General features: G+C 50.8%; 1 protein-coding gene across 7 annotated transcripts in view; it reads left to right on the top strand.

Annotated features, from left to right (window-relative positions):
* The window catches only part of RIMS3 (regulating synaptic membrane exocytosis 3), a 54,942-nt gene that overhangs the window by 11,465 nt on the left and 25,118 nt on the right, over positions 1-18,359 (top strand). For 4 of the 7 annotated variants that reach the window (XM_057706952.1, XM_057706949.1, XM_057706955.1 and 1 more), the window contains exons 2-5: positions 3,832-4,002; positions 9,083-9,330; positions 14,623-14,764; positions 17,656-17,768. In XM_057706952.1, coding sequence (XP_057562935.1) covers positions 9,114-9,330; positions 14,623-14,764; positions 17,656-17,768 — 472 coding nt within the window. In that variant the 5' untranslated portion in view covers positions 3,832-4,002; positions 9,083-9,113. Of the gene's footprint in view, positions 1-3,831; positions 4,003-8,589; positions 8,719-9,082; positions 9,331-14,622; positions 14,765-17,655; positions 17,769-18,359 lie in introns of those variants that run through there. The other 3 variants (XM_057706953.1, XM_057706951.1, XM_057706950.1) reach the window with 3 other exon arrangements.

Here is an 18,359-nt window from a genome sequence, read left to right as displayed (position 1 = left end):
TGACATGAGGAGGAATCAATGAATCAATAAAAAGACAATTTTCAAGTATCGAGCAGAACTTTTCCCTCTTCACAATACACATTGGTGGAAATGTCTGTTATTTTAATGTATGTTTTGAAAATAAAAATATATATTTTCATTCTTCATGAGAGCATTAATACAGTTTCTAAAGTAGTAACTTTAGAAAACACAATATGTCACATGAAGAAAATAAAAGTGACTCACAATTCTACTATCCAACTTTAAATGTCATTTTTTATTTTAATGTTTATTTTAGGTCACCATTCATTCATTCAACAAATATTTACAGAGCCCTACTGTGTGCCAGGCCCTGGGGATTTGGGATGAGAAGAAGGCATGGTTTCTGTTTCTAAGCAGCGCACAGCCAGGGGTCAGGTATGGGAGACGAGCACTGAACGACTCAGGATCAGCAGTGTATTCATTTCCTAGGACAGCTGTAACAAAGTACCACAAACCGGGTGGCCTAAAACAACAGAAATTTATTGTCTCACAGTTCTGGAGGCTAGAAGTCTAAAATCAAGGTGTTAGCAGGGTTGGTTCCTTCTGAGGGAGGCTGTTCCAGGGCTCTCTCCTGGCTTCTGGTGACAGCTGGCAGTCCTTGGCATTCCTTGTCCTGTTGCTGTATCCCTCCAGTCTCTGCGTCCATCTTCACGTAGATTCTCTCTGTAGTCTATCTCTGTCTTCACATGGCCATCTTCTGATGAGGACACCAGTCATATTGGATTAGGGGGACCCACCCTCCTTCAGTATGACCTGAGTTTAACTAATCACATCTGCAGTGACCCTGTTTCCAAACAAGGTCACATCCTCAGGTACCGAGGCTTAGGATTGCAACATATCTTTTTTTTTGCTGGGGTGGGGAGGGGGACACAATTCAACCCACAACAGGCAAGGTTGGTATAGGGTCTGGGGGTCATGACAGGGGAACTCACCTTGTCCAGAAAGACTCTCCTAGGACATGACATCCAGTCTGGGACCGAGCGCCGAGTAGGGATTAGCCAGCAAAGGTGGTGTGACAGATACCAGGTCCTCAGAACACGAGGGTGGGGCGCGCTGGAGAAGAGCGTTTCGGGCTGCAAGGAGACCAAGGGGCACTTTTGAGGAATGGAAAGAAGGCAGGTGTGCCTGGATTACAGAGGAGAGGCAGGAGTACGAGAAGAGCTGGGCCCCTTCGGTTGTGGGCCTTGTGAGGGGTTTTTACTTTCTCCTGAAGGAGATGGGGAGCCATGGGAGGCTGTCCCGCAGGAGTGATTCATTCTGCCTTGTGAGCCATCTCGTTGCAAGACGGAGCTGTCTGAAGGCTGAGTTGTTCCTCCGTGAACCCGGTTCTGAGTGGAGACGTGTGGCCGTGTCCTCAGGAGCCCCCTGGCTGAGGGAAGACACACGGCAGCCCCTTCTGAGGAAGGAAGGCCTGGCCACGTCCCCAGCAGCCCTCAGTCCAAGTGGGGAAGACAAGCCTTGCCCTCAGGAGCCTTGTTCTGAACAGGAGACAGGGCTCACCCAGCTCTGGGTCTGCCTTACCCTTAGGTGTCCTGACTCCTTGGAGCCTAGAGGCCACTGGTTGGGTCCGGCCACCCAGGCCCCCTGCCCTGCTGTGAGGACTGTGTCTGAGAACATGTCCGGGGCACGTGTGTGAGTCATGTGAGTCCCTGAGGCCGGAGGCCCCAAGGCTGGGGGAGACCAGAGTCTAGCAGGGACCGTGTCCTCAGCTCCCTGCCCTCCTCAAGAAATGTCTGGTTCTTGCCTTCGTATCAGGACCCAGGCTATCTGCTCAACCCATCCCTTACTACAGCCTCCGAGGGCCGCCCCTTTGCTCTGTGTGATGGGAGAGGGCCCCCCACCTGCCCAAAGCTGCTCTGGGCCGGGTGGGCCAGGCTGGGTGGAGGAGAAGTGGGGCATATCGGTAGCCATGACGACAGCAGCTGCTTCCTGCCGGCCTTCTCACTCCTCACCACAAACCTCGCGATGCGATCCTTTGTCCAGCCTGTGGGAATGGGGGCCAGAGCGTGTATGAGTGTGTGTGTGTGTGCAAGCTCACACAAGCGCCCGCTCAGAGCTGGCGTGCATGCTTGGCCAAGGGAACCCACAGATCCGCGTAAGACACTTCCTGCTTCCCTGCCCACTGAAGAGATGGGGCTCTTCCTGCCTCTCTGAGTTGGGCGGGGACCAGGGGTAAGGTGTGTGTGTGTCTGCCTGTGGCTGCTGGTGTGGCTGCTTCTGTGTGCTTTGGTGTGGGTGAGTATCTTAGGGGTGTGTGTGCATGTCTATGTACGCCTGTGATTGTGTCTTTAAGTGTGTATCATCTGTGTGGGTCTGCATGGTGCGTAATCACACATTTGAAATTCTGTGCCCTGTGCCTCTCCCTGTTATGTGTAGTGGGTGTGTGTGAGCCTGCTTTGGAGGAGATAAAAGTCACACAACCAGGAGAGGAGCTGTCAGAGTGCTCCCTACTCAGGCTGGATGTGCTCCCTGGGTCCAGCTTACCCTCCCCCACCATGCACCAGCTCTGTCAGCCACCTGTCTCCCCCTGAGGGGGGAAAGTGAAGGCTAGAAACAAGGGACACCCCCGCCCCCCTGCCTTCTGTGGATGCAGGTAAAAAAAAATCAGTTTTACTTCATGAGGTGGTTCTCATTCGTTGATGAGACAGCACTGTGTTAAGAGGGTTTCTGAGGTTGAGTCTGGCCTCTGACACGGGCACAGAGTGGCATGAGCAATGTGGTGGGCAGCCCTGGTGCTGGATCCAGGTTGGGGCAGGGGTCTCAAGTGCTAGACCCAGCATCCGCTGAGGGGTCAGGAGCTGAGATGCTGGAGGGAAGAGCACAGCCTCACATGCCAGCTCCCACCTCAACTGAGAGGTGCAGGGACCCAGGTCCCACATTAACCATGGACTTCAGGTGGAAGCACGCAGGGCTGGAGTGGGAGGTGATCTCCGAGGAGTCCCATGAAATGGTTGTACCTGGTGTGCAATCCAGACTCCTAAGCACTAGCACCTGTGAAGTCCTTTACCATTTACAAAGGCACATTATGAATAGTATTAATATAATTTCCCAACTGAGCATTTGGCATATACCAATTTTTATTTTTGTAATATTTCATCTATGAATCCTAAGGCAGGCATTATTATCCCCACTTGAGAGATGAGGAGCTGTAGGCTCAGGGGGTTTGTTAAGGAAATTGCCCTGCGTCATATGGCTTGTAAGTGACAGATCTAGGTTTTGAACTGTCTGTCTGCCTCCAAAGCCTGTGCTTTTAATCACTGGGCTTTCCTGCTCCTCCTTAACTCACCTGATCCCCAGTCCAGCCCGCAGAGCCAGGCTGGGTCCAGCTGGCCAGTAGACTCATTTTATAGACGAGGAGATGGGGGTTCAGAGAAGCTGAATGACCTGCTCACGGTCACATATGGTGGGTGGAGCCGGGAGTCAGGCCCCCGGCCCCTGACACCCCACACCAAATACACACACTCCTGACTGCTGGTCGTGTCACAGAGTGTCTGGGAGGGACACAGACCCCATCGCTCAGGGGGAGGACAGAGGAAGAATAGGGTCTAGAACTCCTTAGCAGTTGGACCCAGATGAGTCCCTTGGCATTAGCACCAGCAATTTAACATTAAAATGCCTAAAGGCAGATTAGTAGACCAGGAGTTTGGACAATTTTACAAAGGAGGAAATAGCATCAGAGAGTTTGAATGATTTGCCCAAGGTCACACAACTATCTCCAAAGTCTGTCTTTTTATTCCACTGGCTACGGGAAGCCCTGGAGGACAGGTTTCCCCTCTAGCCCTCCCTCTAAGCTCCCCCTTTTCCTTCTAGACTCATCTGATCATCTCCTCCTGGAAGCTACCCTGATTACCTTCACCTCCTCTCTTGAAAGCTGGTGTCTCAAAAGTTAACAGAAGGCTTGTGTAAATGCCCTAGGGGCGTGCTGTTGGGAGGGACACAGCCCCCTGTGATGGGAACACCACGCTCAGATTCATCGGTTCGGTGAGTTTGGGTTTGCTTCGGGGTGAGAGGTGGGGAGGAAGCACATGACAGTGATGTGGGACCTGGGAGTCAGGAGTCTTGGGTTGGAGCTCTGGTCTTGTCAACAGCTTTCTGTGTGACCCTGGGTGTGTCTCTTTCCCATTTCTGAGCCTTGATTTCCTCCTCTGCAAAATGAAAGGCTCAGGTTGGAATAGGGAGGCAGATCTGTTTACCTCATGAGCTGGTGCTCACCCCTTGGCGATGTAGCACTGTGTGAAGAGGGATTCTGAGGTTAAATCTGGCTCCTCTGAAAAAGAGAGATGGATCAGTGATGTCTGCTGGGTGGAGGAGAGGGAGGGGTGGTAAGAGCCTTAGTAATTTGCCATCCCCTACAGCCTGCTAGTTCATCACTCTGTGGCAGATTCCTTGGTCTTTTCTGTTGAAAGGGTAGGTGGCTAGTTTCATCTTTGGCTTTTGGATAGCCTTACTGACACTCAAAAAATATTTATTACTTGGTTAGATACATGGTGAAAAGGACCAAGGGGCCCAGGGTGGCCAGGCAGAGCCCAGAGTCCTGCTGTTGTCAGGAATCAGGAGAGGGTTCGGAGAGCCTTTGTGGTACTGAGACCTCAGGGTAGAGGTCAAACACTGAAGGCTGGAAAGAAAACACTAGGCTCCTTCCTTGGAGAGCTTGGAAGGCATCTACTGGCATGGAGCTTAGCAGGAGTGGGGGGCAGTAGGAAGGGATCCCTGGAGGGGATGTCCAAGCTGTGGCCATAGATGCTGCTGTAGCAGTAGATGGCAGTCAGCAGGGAGAACTTCAGAATGAGGTTCCCATGACCCAGCAAGGTCATGGGAGGGTTTCCTTCCGTCGGGAGCCATGACCGGCGTTGGGAAAGGGACAGTCCTGCTCAGAGGCAGGGAACTGTTGAAATGACGTCATTTGAAAATTCACTTAGCAATCTTTTAGAACCACCAGTATGTGAAGTGCTATGCTCTGTGTCCTGCTGGCCCCTCACCACTCTGCTCCCGTGTCCACCTGCTGCCTTTCCCATCCCTGCGGTCTGATGGCTGGGAGGCGGTGGGGAGGGGCTGTGAGTAGGGCTGCCTTCCTCTTAGGGGCCAGGTGGTTGGCGCTGACTGCCTCTCTGTCTTGCCTGTGTTGAGCTAGACTGGCTGCCAAAGAAGCAACTAGAGCCCTAATTCTGAGCCTGCCGCCGTGTGTGTCAAAAGGACTGTAGAGAGTACCTCCTCTGACCCCTTCATTGTGCACACAGATGAGGAACCCAGGCCCAGAGAAGGTCCCACAAAGAATCTATGTATGTTCTAATCCCCCCTCCTGATTCCAAACTCTCCCAGGCTGCCCTACCCCGGACCTGGGACCAGGAGTCAGGCCCTAAGATCCTGGGTCCGTTGCTTGGGGTCAGGCTCCTCCTGTGCCCTTGGGCGTGGCCTGCCTCCTGGGCCCTCCTAAACATTCATCAGCTCTGCAGGCCCCCTGGGTGATCCCTGGGTGGCTGAAGATGAGACCGGGGCTACGGATGGTGCAGAGTCCTGGATGTCAAACCGTCTGCTTGTCGGTGCCATTCATTATTCATGAGGAAACACGAGCCCCTGGGTTGGCAGGGTCAAGAATTTTGTCCCTCACCCCCTTTCCTTCTCTCCCCCTGGGAGCAGTGTTCTTGAGCTTCCTGTTGGCAGCACAAGGGAAGCAGCTGCTTCTCCAGCTGTGGTCTGAATGGCATCTCTGCTGCCCCTCAGATACTCATGCCAGCCGTGGGAACCTGGGCCAGAGCGGGCGTTCTCATCATAGATACTTTGCTTGCAGTTTTCTCAAAGAGCCCGGAGACCCAGGGCAAAGCCTGAGCAGGAAGGCTGGGCCCCCTTCTTTGGGTGAGCTCTGGGGTGAAGGGTCACGGGGTGCTTGAGTGTGTCTGTCTCTTTGTGGGAACAGGAGACCTGGAAACAGGAGTCCAGACCCGGCTACTTCTTAGCTGAGTTGGATGGGCGAGGCCTTAACTTCTCTGAGGCTTGGTTTGCTCATCTGGGGCATGGGGTAACTGCACATGTAACAGAAATACTTTAAGGAGTAAATTAGGCTTATGCTGTAGCTGTTCAAAGTATCAGATAAGCCCTCTCCCATCTTCCACCAAAAGACCATGCAGAGACCAAAAAAACACACCAACTGGCACTAGAATTGGAAACTAAAGAGGTCATCGTAGGCCCAAGTCCAGGGGGACTTTCCATTAGCTTCAGGGTTGATGGGGGATGGATGGAGAAATACAATCCGAGACTCTGCGTACATCACAGGGCCAGCGAGAGCAGTCCAGACAGCCACGAAGAAGGCAAAACACGGCTCTAACTCATCCCTGCTGTCAGCTCTCATTCGCCAGGCTGGCAGGAGCCGTGCTGACCAGGAGCCCAGGTGGCCGTTCTCAGCTGTCTCGGGACTGTCTTCCCAGTCAGCTGGGGTGGTGCCTTCCCTTCCCACCCCCATCTCTCCTCCCCTCTTTGTGTCCTTTTGAAAAGTTGGATTCCCTCAGAGTGACGGGGCCCTGAGCCCTGGGGTGGGCAGCTGCCCTGGGGAAAGTGCTGGGGGCCACAACAGAGCAGGGAAGGGCCAGGTACGCAGCCTGCCTGCGCCTTTTCGCCTGTGCTCTGCCTGAGCCTCGGACTTTCAGGCACGCTGTGGAGGCGGACAGCCGGAGATCCCACCTCTGCACTGAACACAGCCGCAAGCAGCTGCTCCCCTGTGCCCCAGAATGACTCCCAGCACCCTCTGTCCTCTTCCCTAGCACTCATCGGAACTGTCATTAAATATTGAATTGCGTAACTATTCACTGTCTGTCCCTCATGGGCTGGAGGCTCTGGGAGGGCAGGACGAAGTCACCCTGGCTCACTACTGTATCACTGGTACTCAGCGTAGGCCTTGGAATTTTAGGGGCTTAAGTTTTTTTTTAACGTGGCTTGTTTTTTTTTTTTTTCTGGCCACAGCATGCGGCTTGCAGGATCTTAGTTCCACGACCAGGGATCAAAACCGTGCCCCCTGCAGTGGAAGTGCAGAGCCCTAACCACCGGACAACCAGGGAATTCCTGAAAAAATATCTTTCTAAAGTATATTACGAAATAAAATGATAACCCTTAGCATAAATATAAGTAGTCTTTAAAACTGAGGATCACTTGTGGTGATCATTTTGTAATGAATAGAAATATCAAATCACTGTCTTGTGCACCTGAATCTAACATAGTGTTGTAGGTCAGTTATACTTAAATTTTGAAAAATAAATAGATAAAAATTTTTAACTTGCCTTGATTATTTTAGGACGTCATCGTGCCAGTTTCTACAAGAAGACCAGTTAGAATATTGATTGGGATTGCCCTGAACCTATAGCTCAATTTGGGGAGAAGTGACTTCCTTTTTTTTTTTTAGCTTTTGGAATAGTTTTTTTAACTGAAGTATAGTTGATGTATTATGTAGGTGTACAGTATACTAATTCACAATTTTTAAAGGTAATACTCCATTTACAGTTCTTATAAAATGTTGGCTATATTCCCTTTAAATATTTGTTGAATGCAGCATTAGAGAGAAATTTGTCCACTTTGGAAAGGAATTTGGCAATATATTCCAAGAATCAGAAAAATGTTTATGCTCTCTGTATTAAGTAAGATGCTTTTGAATGTAGCAGAGAACCCTGATTCAAACTGGCTTAAGCGATGGAAAACACATTGTCTCCCATAACTGGAAGGCAGAGCAGGCAGGCTCCAGGGTGGCCTGAGGTCCTTTCTGTCTGTGCCGTGCTGCCCTCAGCAGTACTGGCTTCATCCTAGGCTGGGCTCTCTCTCAGGAGAGGGGTCTTAAGGAAGGAAGGGAAAGAGACAGACAGAGGGAGAAGCATCCACCTCTCTTGTAAGTCTGGAATCCAAATCTTCTCCTTAAGTCACTTTGGGCCAGCTTAGTCATTTGCCCACCCTTGGACCAGTAAGAGTTACCAAAGTGAGTGTCACTCACTGATTGTTTTAAACAAATCAGGACCTGCCTCTAAAACAAGGGATGAGGTGGGCAAAACCAGCACTCTGTCAGGAAGCAGGAAGGAAGAAGCTACCAGCAGCGTTCACACTCCTTACCCCAATCACCCCAATTCCAGGATCCCATCCTAAGGAAATAAGCAGATAAAAATCAGTGTACAAAGATCTTTATTGCAGTGTTGTTTAAAAGGCAGAAGAAAAGGGGAGTGAGAGAGAGGAGAAAGTTGGACTTGATCTAAGCAGTAACTGTATTGAAATATTTAAGTCAATTATCCTGGCTCCATATAATAGAATGTTATGGTGGCATTTAAACATTTCCACAAGGTGTTAATGACATTGCGAAAATCTTGTGATATAACATTAAATGAAAAACAGCAGGATATAAAATCATGTTGGCGGTATGGGTTCAGTTATTTTTTCAAATGTGTAGAAAAGAGACTGGGAGGAAATAGGTTAAAATGCCTGTAGTGGCTGCCTCCCAGTAATGCAATTAAGGGTGATTTTTTTCTGCTTCTTTACACTTTTCTGTCCCACCTCCTTGAAGCAGGAGGACCCCTTCCGCAGTCTGCCCAGGCTGGAGCCAGTTCTGTTCTCCCCGTTCTCATTAGCGGTGAAAACAATCGTCATGCTTACTGAGTATTTACTCTGTGCTTGACACTGTTCCAGGCACTTTCACCTGCGCTAATGTAATCCTTACGACAACTCCATAAGGTAGGTGCTTTCGTTTCCCGTTTTGCTGAGGTGCTCACTGAAACCCCAAGATGTGTGGTCATGAGGTCACATAGCTAGTGTGTCGAGGCCTTGGAATTCAAGAGTGGGTCGCCTGACTGCACAGCCTCTGCCTTCACCGCCAAACCAGGTCACTTGTCAGGGCAGCCACAGGCTAATGAGAATAGTCCCGTTTTTTGAGCCAGATTCTGTGCACACCCTTTACATTGACGTGTTCATTTAACCCTCACAACCTCAGAGAGGCTGAGTGCCTTGCCCAAGGTCACACAGCTGGGAAGCGGTGGGGCCCCAGTAGAGTGGCCTGGGGTCTGATGTGGGACCCCTTTGTCTCTCCCCTCCCCCACAGGGTTGCCTGAGTCCCTGCCCCTCCGTGGACCATGTTTAACGGGGAGCCAGGTCCGGCCTCAGCTGCGGCCTCCAGGAACGTGGTGCGGAGCTCCAGTATCAGCGGCGAGATCTGCGGATCCCAGCAGGCTGGGGACGGGACCGGGACCAGCACTGCCAAGAAGCGGCGCAGCAGCCTCGGGGCCAAGATGGTGGCCATCGTGGGCCTGACCCAGTGGAGCAAGAGCACACTCCAGCTCCCCCAGGCTGGTGAGCGGCGCGGGGCACCCCATGCTGGGGCGGGACCCCTTGCAGTGACAGGGAGCCCAGGCACTGTCCTCCTGGGTGTGCACTCCCACCCTCCCAAACACTTGTGTCGCACTTACCAGAAGCCAGGTGCTGTACGGGGTCCGGTCTGTGTCCTGACCCACTGACTCCTCTTGTAACTCTATGAAGCGGGTACTGCAGCACAGAGAAGGGCAGTAAGAAGCCCCAAACTACACAGCTCGTAGGTGGTGGAGTCTGGGTTCGAACCTAAGCATTGGGCTTCCAAGTTCATGCTCCTAACCTTTGTACTCGGCCGTCTCTGTGTGCAGACGTACATGCTAATCAGCAATTATGCATTAAACAGCCATCGTGTTCCTGAAGCGACACCACAACGTCACAGACACATCCACGATATTCAGTCTCACCCGTCATCTCCGAGTTTCCTAAGTACAAAGAGCCGCACATGTATGTTACAACGCCACAAGAGAGAGACACGCATGCAAGACATGCCGTGCATAGGCACATAAATAGCATGCTCAGTTGCTCAGGAAAGCAGCCCTTACACACATGCACACAGGCAATGGCCTGTGGTCATAGAAACACATCACACGTGTGTCTGCATAGACATCACGAAGCCACATTCACACACCACCTTAACAGCTACCTCCTGATAAATGCATTATACTTTCTGAGACACCTGGTTGTAGAATCCCCCTTATGCTCAGGCAGTGGCTGACCCACCTCATCACACACAGTCACACCTGGAGCTCACGTCACGGGGGAGCCAGCCCTCCCCACCGAGACCTCCTCACTTTGTGGCATCAGCCCAGACACCAGCTGGTTTTGTTTTAAAATCTCTTCCTGCTTATTTTGCTCAGAGTAACAACGTCCCTAAGAAACCTTCAAATAGGCAGCTGGGTGGGGGTGGTGAGGGGGTGGGGCGCCGGCTCCCAGTTGGGGCTGGGGGTGGGGGACTTTTCCAGGCCTCAAAATAGATTTTTACAAAGCCCTCCACAGGAGCATGTGGGATGGTCTTTTCCAGCTGTCAAGCTGCGGTGTGGTTTCTGGCTCAGAGAAATGCTAGATGGGGAGGGGGCTTGAGGTTATCAGTGCCCCAGGGCGAGCGTGGCTCCTGTGAATATGTCTGACACGAGGGAGTCAGGGAGATGCGGGCCTAGGAATCCAGGAGTTGGGTTGGGACAGGACCAATGGGGTGGGATTAAGGTTGGGAGACTAAGATTAGGAGGGTGGAGGAGATAAGGGACCCCGGGAGTCTGGCTTCAAGAAACTAAGCCCTGCTGCTCTTTGGCTGAATTGGCTGATTCAGCTTCAGGCCCAAAGGTCTCTTCATGCCCAAGTATTTGGAGGGACACTCTTCCAAGGTCAGGGTAGGTGCCTGAGTCACTGGGAGACATTTCAGTGATCTGCCTGGGACTGTCCACCTACCTAGACTCCACAGTGAGCAGACCAGGATTGGAGCAGACACCAGGAAGACCTCCAGCCTTGAGGGGAGATGAATGATGATGGGGCTTCTGGATCACTTGTTTTTGTAGTGTGCAGGGTCACAGCTGAAGGCCTGGAGAGCCAGGGGAATTGCCTACTGCCCTTCTAACCAAAGGTCTCTGTGAATCATCTAGTTGCCAAATGTCAGAGCAGGAAGGGGCTCTGGAGATCCTCTGATCTGATGTACTCATTTTATCAATGAGGCATCTGAGCCTGGAGGGGAGAAGGCACTTTTTTAGAGAAAGACTTTAAATTGGCCTTCAGAGATACACCCTTTCATTTACTAGCTGGGTGACTTAGGCAAGTTACTTCACTTCTCTGAGCATTTGTAGAATAAGGACAATAATACATGCCTTGCTGAGTTGTCCAGGGGATTGAATGAGATAGGATATGTAAAGGCACCCAGCCTCTTGCCTAGCACGTAGTATACACTTGGTAAATTGTTGGTGTTATTATAACCTATGGTCACACAGTAGGGCCAAAAAAGAATTGATTTCTCTGGCCTCCACAGCTCTGCCCCTTGCTTGTAGCATACTCCTTTCCCATCTGTAATTCCTTGTCCCCATGTTTTTTCTCCCAGGTCTTGAGGTTGCCAGTGTCACAGCTTAAAGCTCCATCCTAGGTGGGAGAGTCTGGCCTCAGAGGGAGGTATAGGGCTGATCACTGTGAGCCTTGGCCCTGGAAGCTCTGTTCTGGGATAAGATCCTAGCAGAGGGACCCTGCTGCCCGCAGCGGGAGGTCTCAGCTTGCTGCAGGTGGGGCTGTGTGAAGTGGGAAGGAATTCCTCTCTGCGACCCAGTCATCTGGGCTCTGGGTCTGCCCTTCCCAGGGTCCTCCACACCTCTCAGTGGCCTGAGCCCACCCATTCTTTCCTCTTTGTTTCCAAGCCTGGACTCTCGCACCAGCCTCCGCTCTAATTCCCTGCCTTCTGCCTGCCCCTTCCATTTTCTTCCTCATGTTGCCCTAGAACGGCCTTCCAAAACTCACCCTGAAACTTTAGAGGACTAATCCTGGCTCTAACTCCTCATGGGACCTTGAGAAAGGCAGTTTTCCACTGGGCCTCAGTTTCCTCTTCTGTAAAATGGAGTTTAAAAGACTGTCTCTCAGCTTCCTTTTGGATTTAACATTCTTTAAGTTGTGGGAGCAGAGAGGAAGGTAGGGTCAGAGCTTTGAGTTCCCAAGATACAGGTAGCTTCTGGCCTGGCCTTAGGCTGTCTACACAGGCCATCCTGCGCTCTCCCTGCCTTTGCCCAGATGGAGCTCCTTTTCTCAGTACCAAGGACAGCGACTCTCCCCTCCTAGTCTCTGGGCTCTGGACCAGGGTGGGGTGAGCGCTCAGGATCATTCCAGGAGATCTCATGAGGAGTGCTGCTGGAGGCTGTGACTTCCTCTCTCTTGTTTGTGGTGGGACAGATGGGATGGTTCCTGGAATCTTTTGGTCTCCAAGGACCACAGAATTATTGCAAGCAACTTGATCCAGTTCTCTAGGGAGAGAGGCTACATAAAGTTACTACCCAGATCAGCAGAGTTCAGAGACTGGACTGGTATGAAACCAGTAGAGGAATTTTCTCTGAGGTTGCAAGACCTTCCTCCCCACCCGGAGACGTGGAACTTAATCTCTGCTGAGTCACATCTCAAACCAATGTGGAGTTGGTAGAGAGGGGTGAAAAGTAGCACATCAATGAACTGGGAGTCAGTGGGCCTAGGGTCTAGCCCCAGCTCTATGGATGCCTGGACTTTACACTCCCCACCTGTGAAATGGCATTACAGGATTCTGTAACTCCCTAACCCCCGGACTCACAGTAGGTTGGGCAGGTCAAAGAAGGTACATTTTCTCCCAAATGGGTCAACGCTTTCCCAAGCTCTAGAAGAGGGGGGATTGGGTTCATGAGGTGGTGAGGCTCTGACTTCAGCTCAGGGTGTATTTGGGGGGATTTGAGGAGTAGGAGGGTAAAGTGTGGCCCCCACAGGCCCTTCTGCCTTCTAACAGGATTAGAGGGGATGTGGCAGTTAGGAGCAAGAGACAGGGCAAGTCCCCCCCCCCACAATTGTTGCCCAGCCCTCTGTGTGTGGCAGGTCACACACCATTTGTGGGTTGCATCTATATGTGTGATTGAGCAGATGGGTTCAACTCCTAGTGTTATGGTGTGAAGGTCACATGTGTGTGGAAGACTGTGTCATGTGTATGTATGGCTAAGACTTGGTAAGACCACTTGTGACTGTGTGACTGTTGTATGAACATGTTGTATGTGAGATCACTGTATAAATATATGTGACTGTTGGCACTCATGTGTCTGCTTATGCTTTTGTGAAAGAAATATGCTTGAGCTAATATGGCTCTGTGTGTGAGTGTGTGTGTGTGTGTGTGCACGTGCGCGCATGTGTAAGAGAAACAGACATGTTAATGGTCTCATTGATCCCTGGATAGTAGCTATTCCAATATCCCAGAAGCTGGGGTGGTTTCAGAGAAGACGTTCCTCCTTACCAGCACCCCCACTCCCAGTCCCCCCATCCCATTCACTAGTGATACTGGCCCTCTCAGCCTTTCCTCTCCCAATGGGACTTCTTGAAGGATAAGTGGGGCAAAGCAGGAGAAATAAAGCCCCCCTTTTCCCAGACTGGGGTCTTGAACATCCCCTCCCAACCCACCATTGGGTGCTAGTGGGAGAGGGAATTGTCAGGGGCTGTGCTGCCTGCCTCACCCTGGCCTCTCCCCATCCCTGTAAGCAAATCCACTCATAATTTGCCTGGGGCCCTAACCAGTGACAGCAAAAGACTCCTTTGGTACAGTCCCTATCTGAGCTCCACTTCCCTCCCTACCAAGCTCCTCAGGCAGCCAAGCTTCAGGAAGGGAAGTCCCTGAAAACCCACAACCCATCTTCTGCTCCCCCCACCCCACCCCCAGGAGGAGAGAGTGTCTAGAGGGACCACACTGCAATGCTGAGGTTGTTGCCATGGAAACCCAGACAGGATGGTGTGCTGCTAGGAGAGGCAAAGTGCCCCACGTTCCCTGCAAGGCTGAAGGAGGGGGGTAGGGGGGTAGAAGGCCCCCCAAACAGGAGGCACAGAGGCACTGGGGCTGAGCTCTCATCACACAGCTTCTGAGGTTCTTCTGCAAACCTCTCCCTCAAAGCCAAAGTCAGTTCAGGTCAACCTCGCAGTCTCTCTCTCAGTCTTGTTTATCTAGTGGCCTTTCCACCTCTCCACACACATCCCTCTCCACATTCAGACCCACCCTGAGAATGAGTGTTAGTTTGTGAGGGGCCAGAGTTCACGTGGGTTTTTTTTTTTATAGGACCTGTGAAGGTATCACAGAGGTGGGTTGTGATATCTGAGAGTGATAGGGTTCATGAGAGTATGTGGAAGAGGAAAAGCAAATCTGGGAATTCTGGAGAAGGCAAACTTTCCAGAAGAAGAAACTTAACCCTTTGGGGCAAGGGCTGAAATTGAGTGGGAAGGGATTGGTCAGGGGAGTCTGGCAGGGATGAGGCTGAGGGCCCAGGGCTACAGGGCTGAGCTCTGCCTGCTGACTCCCCACCTGTAGCCCCACCACCTCCACTCTGCCTGCAGCCCTCCTTCTAGTCTGCTTCGTCTGCGTCACTGCCCTGAGCAGGGCCAGGGGTCAAGCTGCAGACTGGCTCTAGAGGTCATCTCAGCAGTGCCCCTGCCTCCAGTCAGAGCCTTGCCTACCCTGCCCGCTCCCAAGAGGATGACATTAGCAGCTTTCTCAGAGAAGCCTCATCAGTGATCTGACCTTGTTCCCTCTCTGTGCTTCGGGTGGGGCGGTCACAGAAGGAGCCACCAAGAAACTGCGCAGTAATATCCGGCGGAGCACCGAGACGGGCGTTGCCGTGGAGATGCGGAGTCGGGTCCCTCGCCAGGGCAGCCGGGAGTCCACGGACGGGAGCACCAACAGCAACAGCTCCGATGGCACGTGCGTTGAGCCCGCCCCCACCTTTTGCACCCCCTCCACCGGGGTCCTCTGGTCGCAGGCGCAGGGCTGGAAAATCTGGTTGGCTTTCCAGCCCAGATATCTTGAGTTCCCCTGTATCCCTGCCTCCCTCTGTCCCCCGCCCCTGGACACCCGCTGCCTGGGCCCCAGCCTTCCTATTGCTCCGGGCCTCTGTTTCTCATCAGAATACCCCAGTGGCCCAGGAGCAGTTCATCCCATCTGTGTGTTCCATGCCTCCCACCTCCCAGGACCTACCAACTGCCCCACTCCAGAGGAGAGGGTCGGAAAGGAAAATGGGATCCTAAAATCTTTTAAATCTGAAACAGTTGTTACAGCTCAGATGAATGGAGTTCTCACAGGTGGACCTGGAGCTTAGGGAAGGAGTTTGGACTAGATCGGTGTTTTTCAGGTGGTGGATGGTGACTCACAGGCAGGAAGTAAAATCAGTTTAGTGGGTCAAAACCAGCATTAGAAAAGGAAATAGGAAATTCAACTATATCCTATGGAGGAAGGAAGAATTACCTTGTGAAGTTTATATATATATGCACGTAGGTCTATGACAGTAAATGTATTTCTTACAAATGCATGTGGGTTGCAGTCAAAAGTTTGAAAGTCTCTGGGTTTGATATTCCCTTGGATCTCTTCTGAATATATGAAACAGTGGTTATATGACTAAGATTTTCTGAATCGGTTTCATCAAGGCCCAGTGATTTCAGGATTCTGTGGCTCTATTATTTAAGATTCTATGATCATATCTCACTACTATGCCTACTGCTACGAATGTGAGTAGCTGCTAGGATTTATCTTACTACATGTAGGGCATCGCTGGCACTTCAGATCAGTGCCTCTTACTCTGGGATCTACCAGTCACTATCAGGCCCAAAACAGTGTCTCATTTAATACAACAACCCTGAGGGATGTTGGTACTACCATTATCTCCATTTTACAAGTGCAGAAACTGAGGCACAGAAAGAGGGTATGGTACCTTCGCAAGGTCACAGCTATTAAGTGGTGGTGGAGGCAGGATTTGAATTAAGGACATAATTTGACCCTAAAACTTTTGTTCACAATCTCTACTCTCTCTGTACTAAGCTCCTGAAATTCTGTGACCCTCAAGAGTCTACATATTGTTGTTATTCTTTCCTTTTTTTTAATTGAAGTGTAGTTGATTTACAATATTATATCAGTTTCAAGTGTACAGGAAAGTGATTTGGATATATATTTTTTCTTTTTTTATTCTTTTCCATTATAGTTTATTACAAGACAGTGAGTGTAGTTCCCTGTGCTATATAGTAGGTCCTTGTTGTTTATCTATTTTTTAATATAGTAGTGGGTATCTGTTAATCCCATACTCCCAGCTTATCCCTCCTTCCCTCCCCTTTGGTAACCATACGTTTGTCTTCTATGTCTGTGAGTCTGTTTCTATGTTGTGAGTTCATTTGTACTATTTTTTAGATTTCACATATAAGTGATATCATATGATGTTTGTCTGTCTCTGTCTGACTTCCTTCACTTAGTATGATGATCTCTAGGTCCATCCATGTAGCTGCAAATGGCGTTATTTCATTCTTTTTTATGACTGAGTACTATGCACACCTTCTTTATCCATTTGTCTGTTGATAGACAGAGATTGCTTCTATATCTTGGCTATTTAACCTTTTCAGATCCCATTACCCTAAAAATGTGATATTAGGCTATTGCTGACTGTGGCCAATAAAAATGGATGGGCCTCGAAGCCCCTTCCTGGGGATGGAGGCTGAGCCTTGGAGGGGAGACATAGGCCCTCTCTGATAAGTCTATGCAGCCTGTCTCCCCTTCCTGCCTGTCTCTGATCAAGGGAGACTCAGACCAAATGGCCCAATGGGGGATTGGTTCTGGGACAACATTTTCTCTCTCTTAGGTGGCAGCCTGGGCTGTTCGAGGAGGTCTTAGAACGTTCTTTGGTCCATTGTAACCCCTGAGCAGTTCTGGGCCAGCCCTCCCTCACCTGTCCTTTCTCTGCTGGCCACACCCAGAACATCTAGGCTTGAAGACAAGCAAAAGTAGCACATTTCCCATAATGGTCACACCAACAGCGGCAATAACTGTCTCTGGTTGTTTCCTGTTTGTCTGGTACTACTCCTGAACCATCTGCCCTAATCCTCCCCATCACCCTGTATGAGTTGCGTTTCATCTCTGTTCTGTAGGCAAGGTAAGTGTCTTACCTCTTGGAGCCTCTGTTTTTTCATCTGTAAAACCGGATAATAGCTCCTGCCACCCACAGTGGTTGTAAGGATTAAATGATACCCACGTGGAGCACTTAGTGCACTGTTGGCATCTGGGCAACTTTCAATCGCTGTCAGTTTTTCTTGTTACTATTTCCAGGCCCCCCACAGCCATGGACCACCCACCATCACTTGTCATTAACCTCAAACCTGTAATTGTGTTATTTTGGTCTCAGTTGCTGTTTGGGGCACCACCTCACGTTATTGACTTGGATTTCAAACTTATAGTCAACTGAACCTCAGTTCTTGGAACTTGCTCCAGGCATTGAAATTTCTGGCCTTTGTCTCTGGTTCTTGGCAATACAGCCCTGGTGAGGACACACGTGTCCAGCAAGCCCTGCCTTTTCAGGGTCACCTTAGAAATCCTGGTGCTTGAGGGTTAAATACCATGATTATACACATTTATTAGTCTCTTTTCTCAAGTGACATCAACATATTTTTCTTTAAGGGGCAGAGATGAGCAGTCCTGTTTGTCCCCAGCCGTAGTATACACTTGCACCGCGTAACGGGGAGAGGGAGGCACAGAGGGAGTGCCTAGCGCCCCAGCAGCAGTGCCACTGCATCCTGCCATCCAGATGCCCTCACACACCCCTCTGCCTCCTTCTCCAGGTTCATCTTCCCCACCACCCGGCTTGGAGCCGAAAGCCAGTTCAGCGATTTCCTGGACGGGCTGGGACCAGCCCAGATTGTGGGGCGACAGACACTGGCAACGCCCCCAATGGGTGAGTCTTCTTAAGGGCAGGACGAGTAGGGCAGTGGCAGCCAGGCAGCAGAAAGGGTGAGCTCAGCGGGGGCCCTGCGGGATGTGATGCAAGCAGCAGGAAGGAGCCGGCATTCAGGCTTTCCTGCCAATGAGGAGGAGTCAGCATAGCACTCCTCAATCCCTCCCACAGCAGAGAGGAAAGGGGTTCCAGCCTTTCTCCACCAGCTGCCCTGCAGCAGCTTTTCCAGGACATTCCCTCCCTCATGTCACCACACACTCACCCACTCTCTCACCGCCTACGGTGTGCCCGGCAGTGCTAAGTGCCAGGCATAAAATGGTGCACAAAAATCATCACAGCATTGATGTCCATGGAGTCTGCTTCATCACTGATTCTCTGTGGGACCTTCACATCCCTTCTTAGGGCCTCAGTTTCCTCATCTGTAAGATGGGAATAATAATGCCTGCCTTAATTCTGCAATCTAAAGAAGATGTATTGAGTCCTTATTTGATGCTTTGCATGAAATATTTCACTTATGCCTTAAGAACTGTGTATTATTTGACTTGTCACTTCTAACAGTGCCTGGCGCCTAGAAGCCTTTTAGTAATTTTC

The sequence above is a fragment of the Hippopotamus amphibius genome, chromosome 1 (assembly GCF_030028045.1).
Source record: "Hippopotamus amphibius kiboko isolate mHipAmp2 chromosome 1, mHipAmp2.hap2, whole genome shotgun sequence".
NCBI classification, from domain to species: Eukaryota; Metazoa; Chordata; class Mammalia; order Artiodactyla; family Hippopotamidae; genus Hippopotamus; species Hippopotamus amphibius.
The sequence above is the reverse complement of the archived record's forward strand: the minus strand, read 5'-3'. Positions and strand labels throughout refer to the sequence as shown.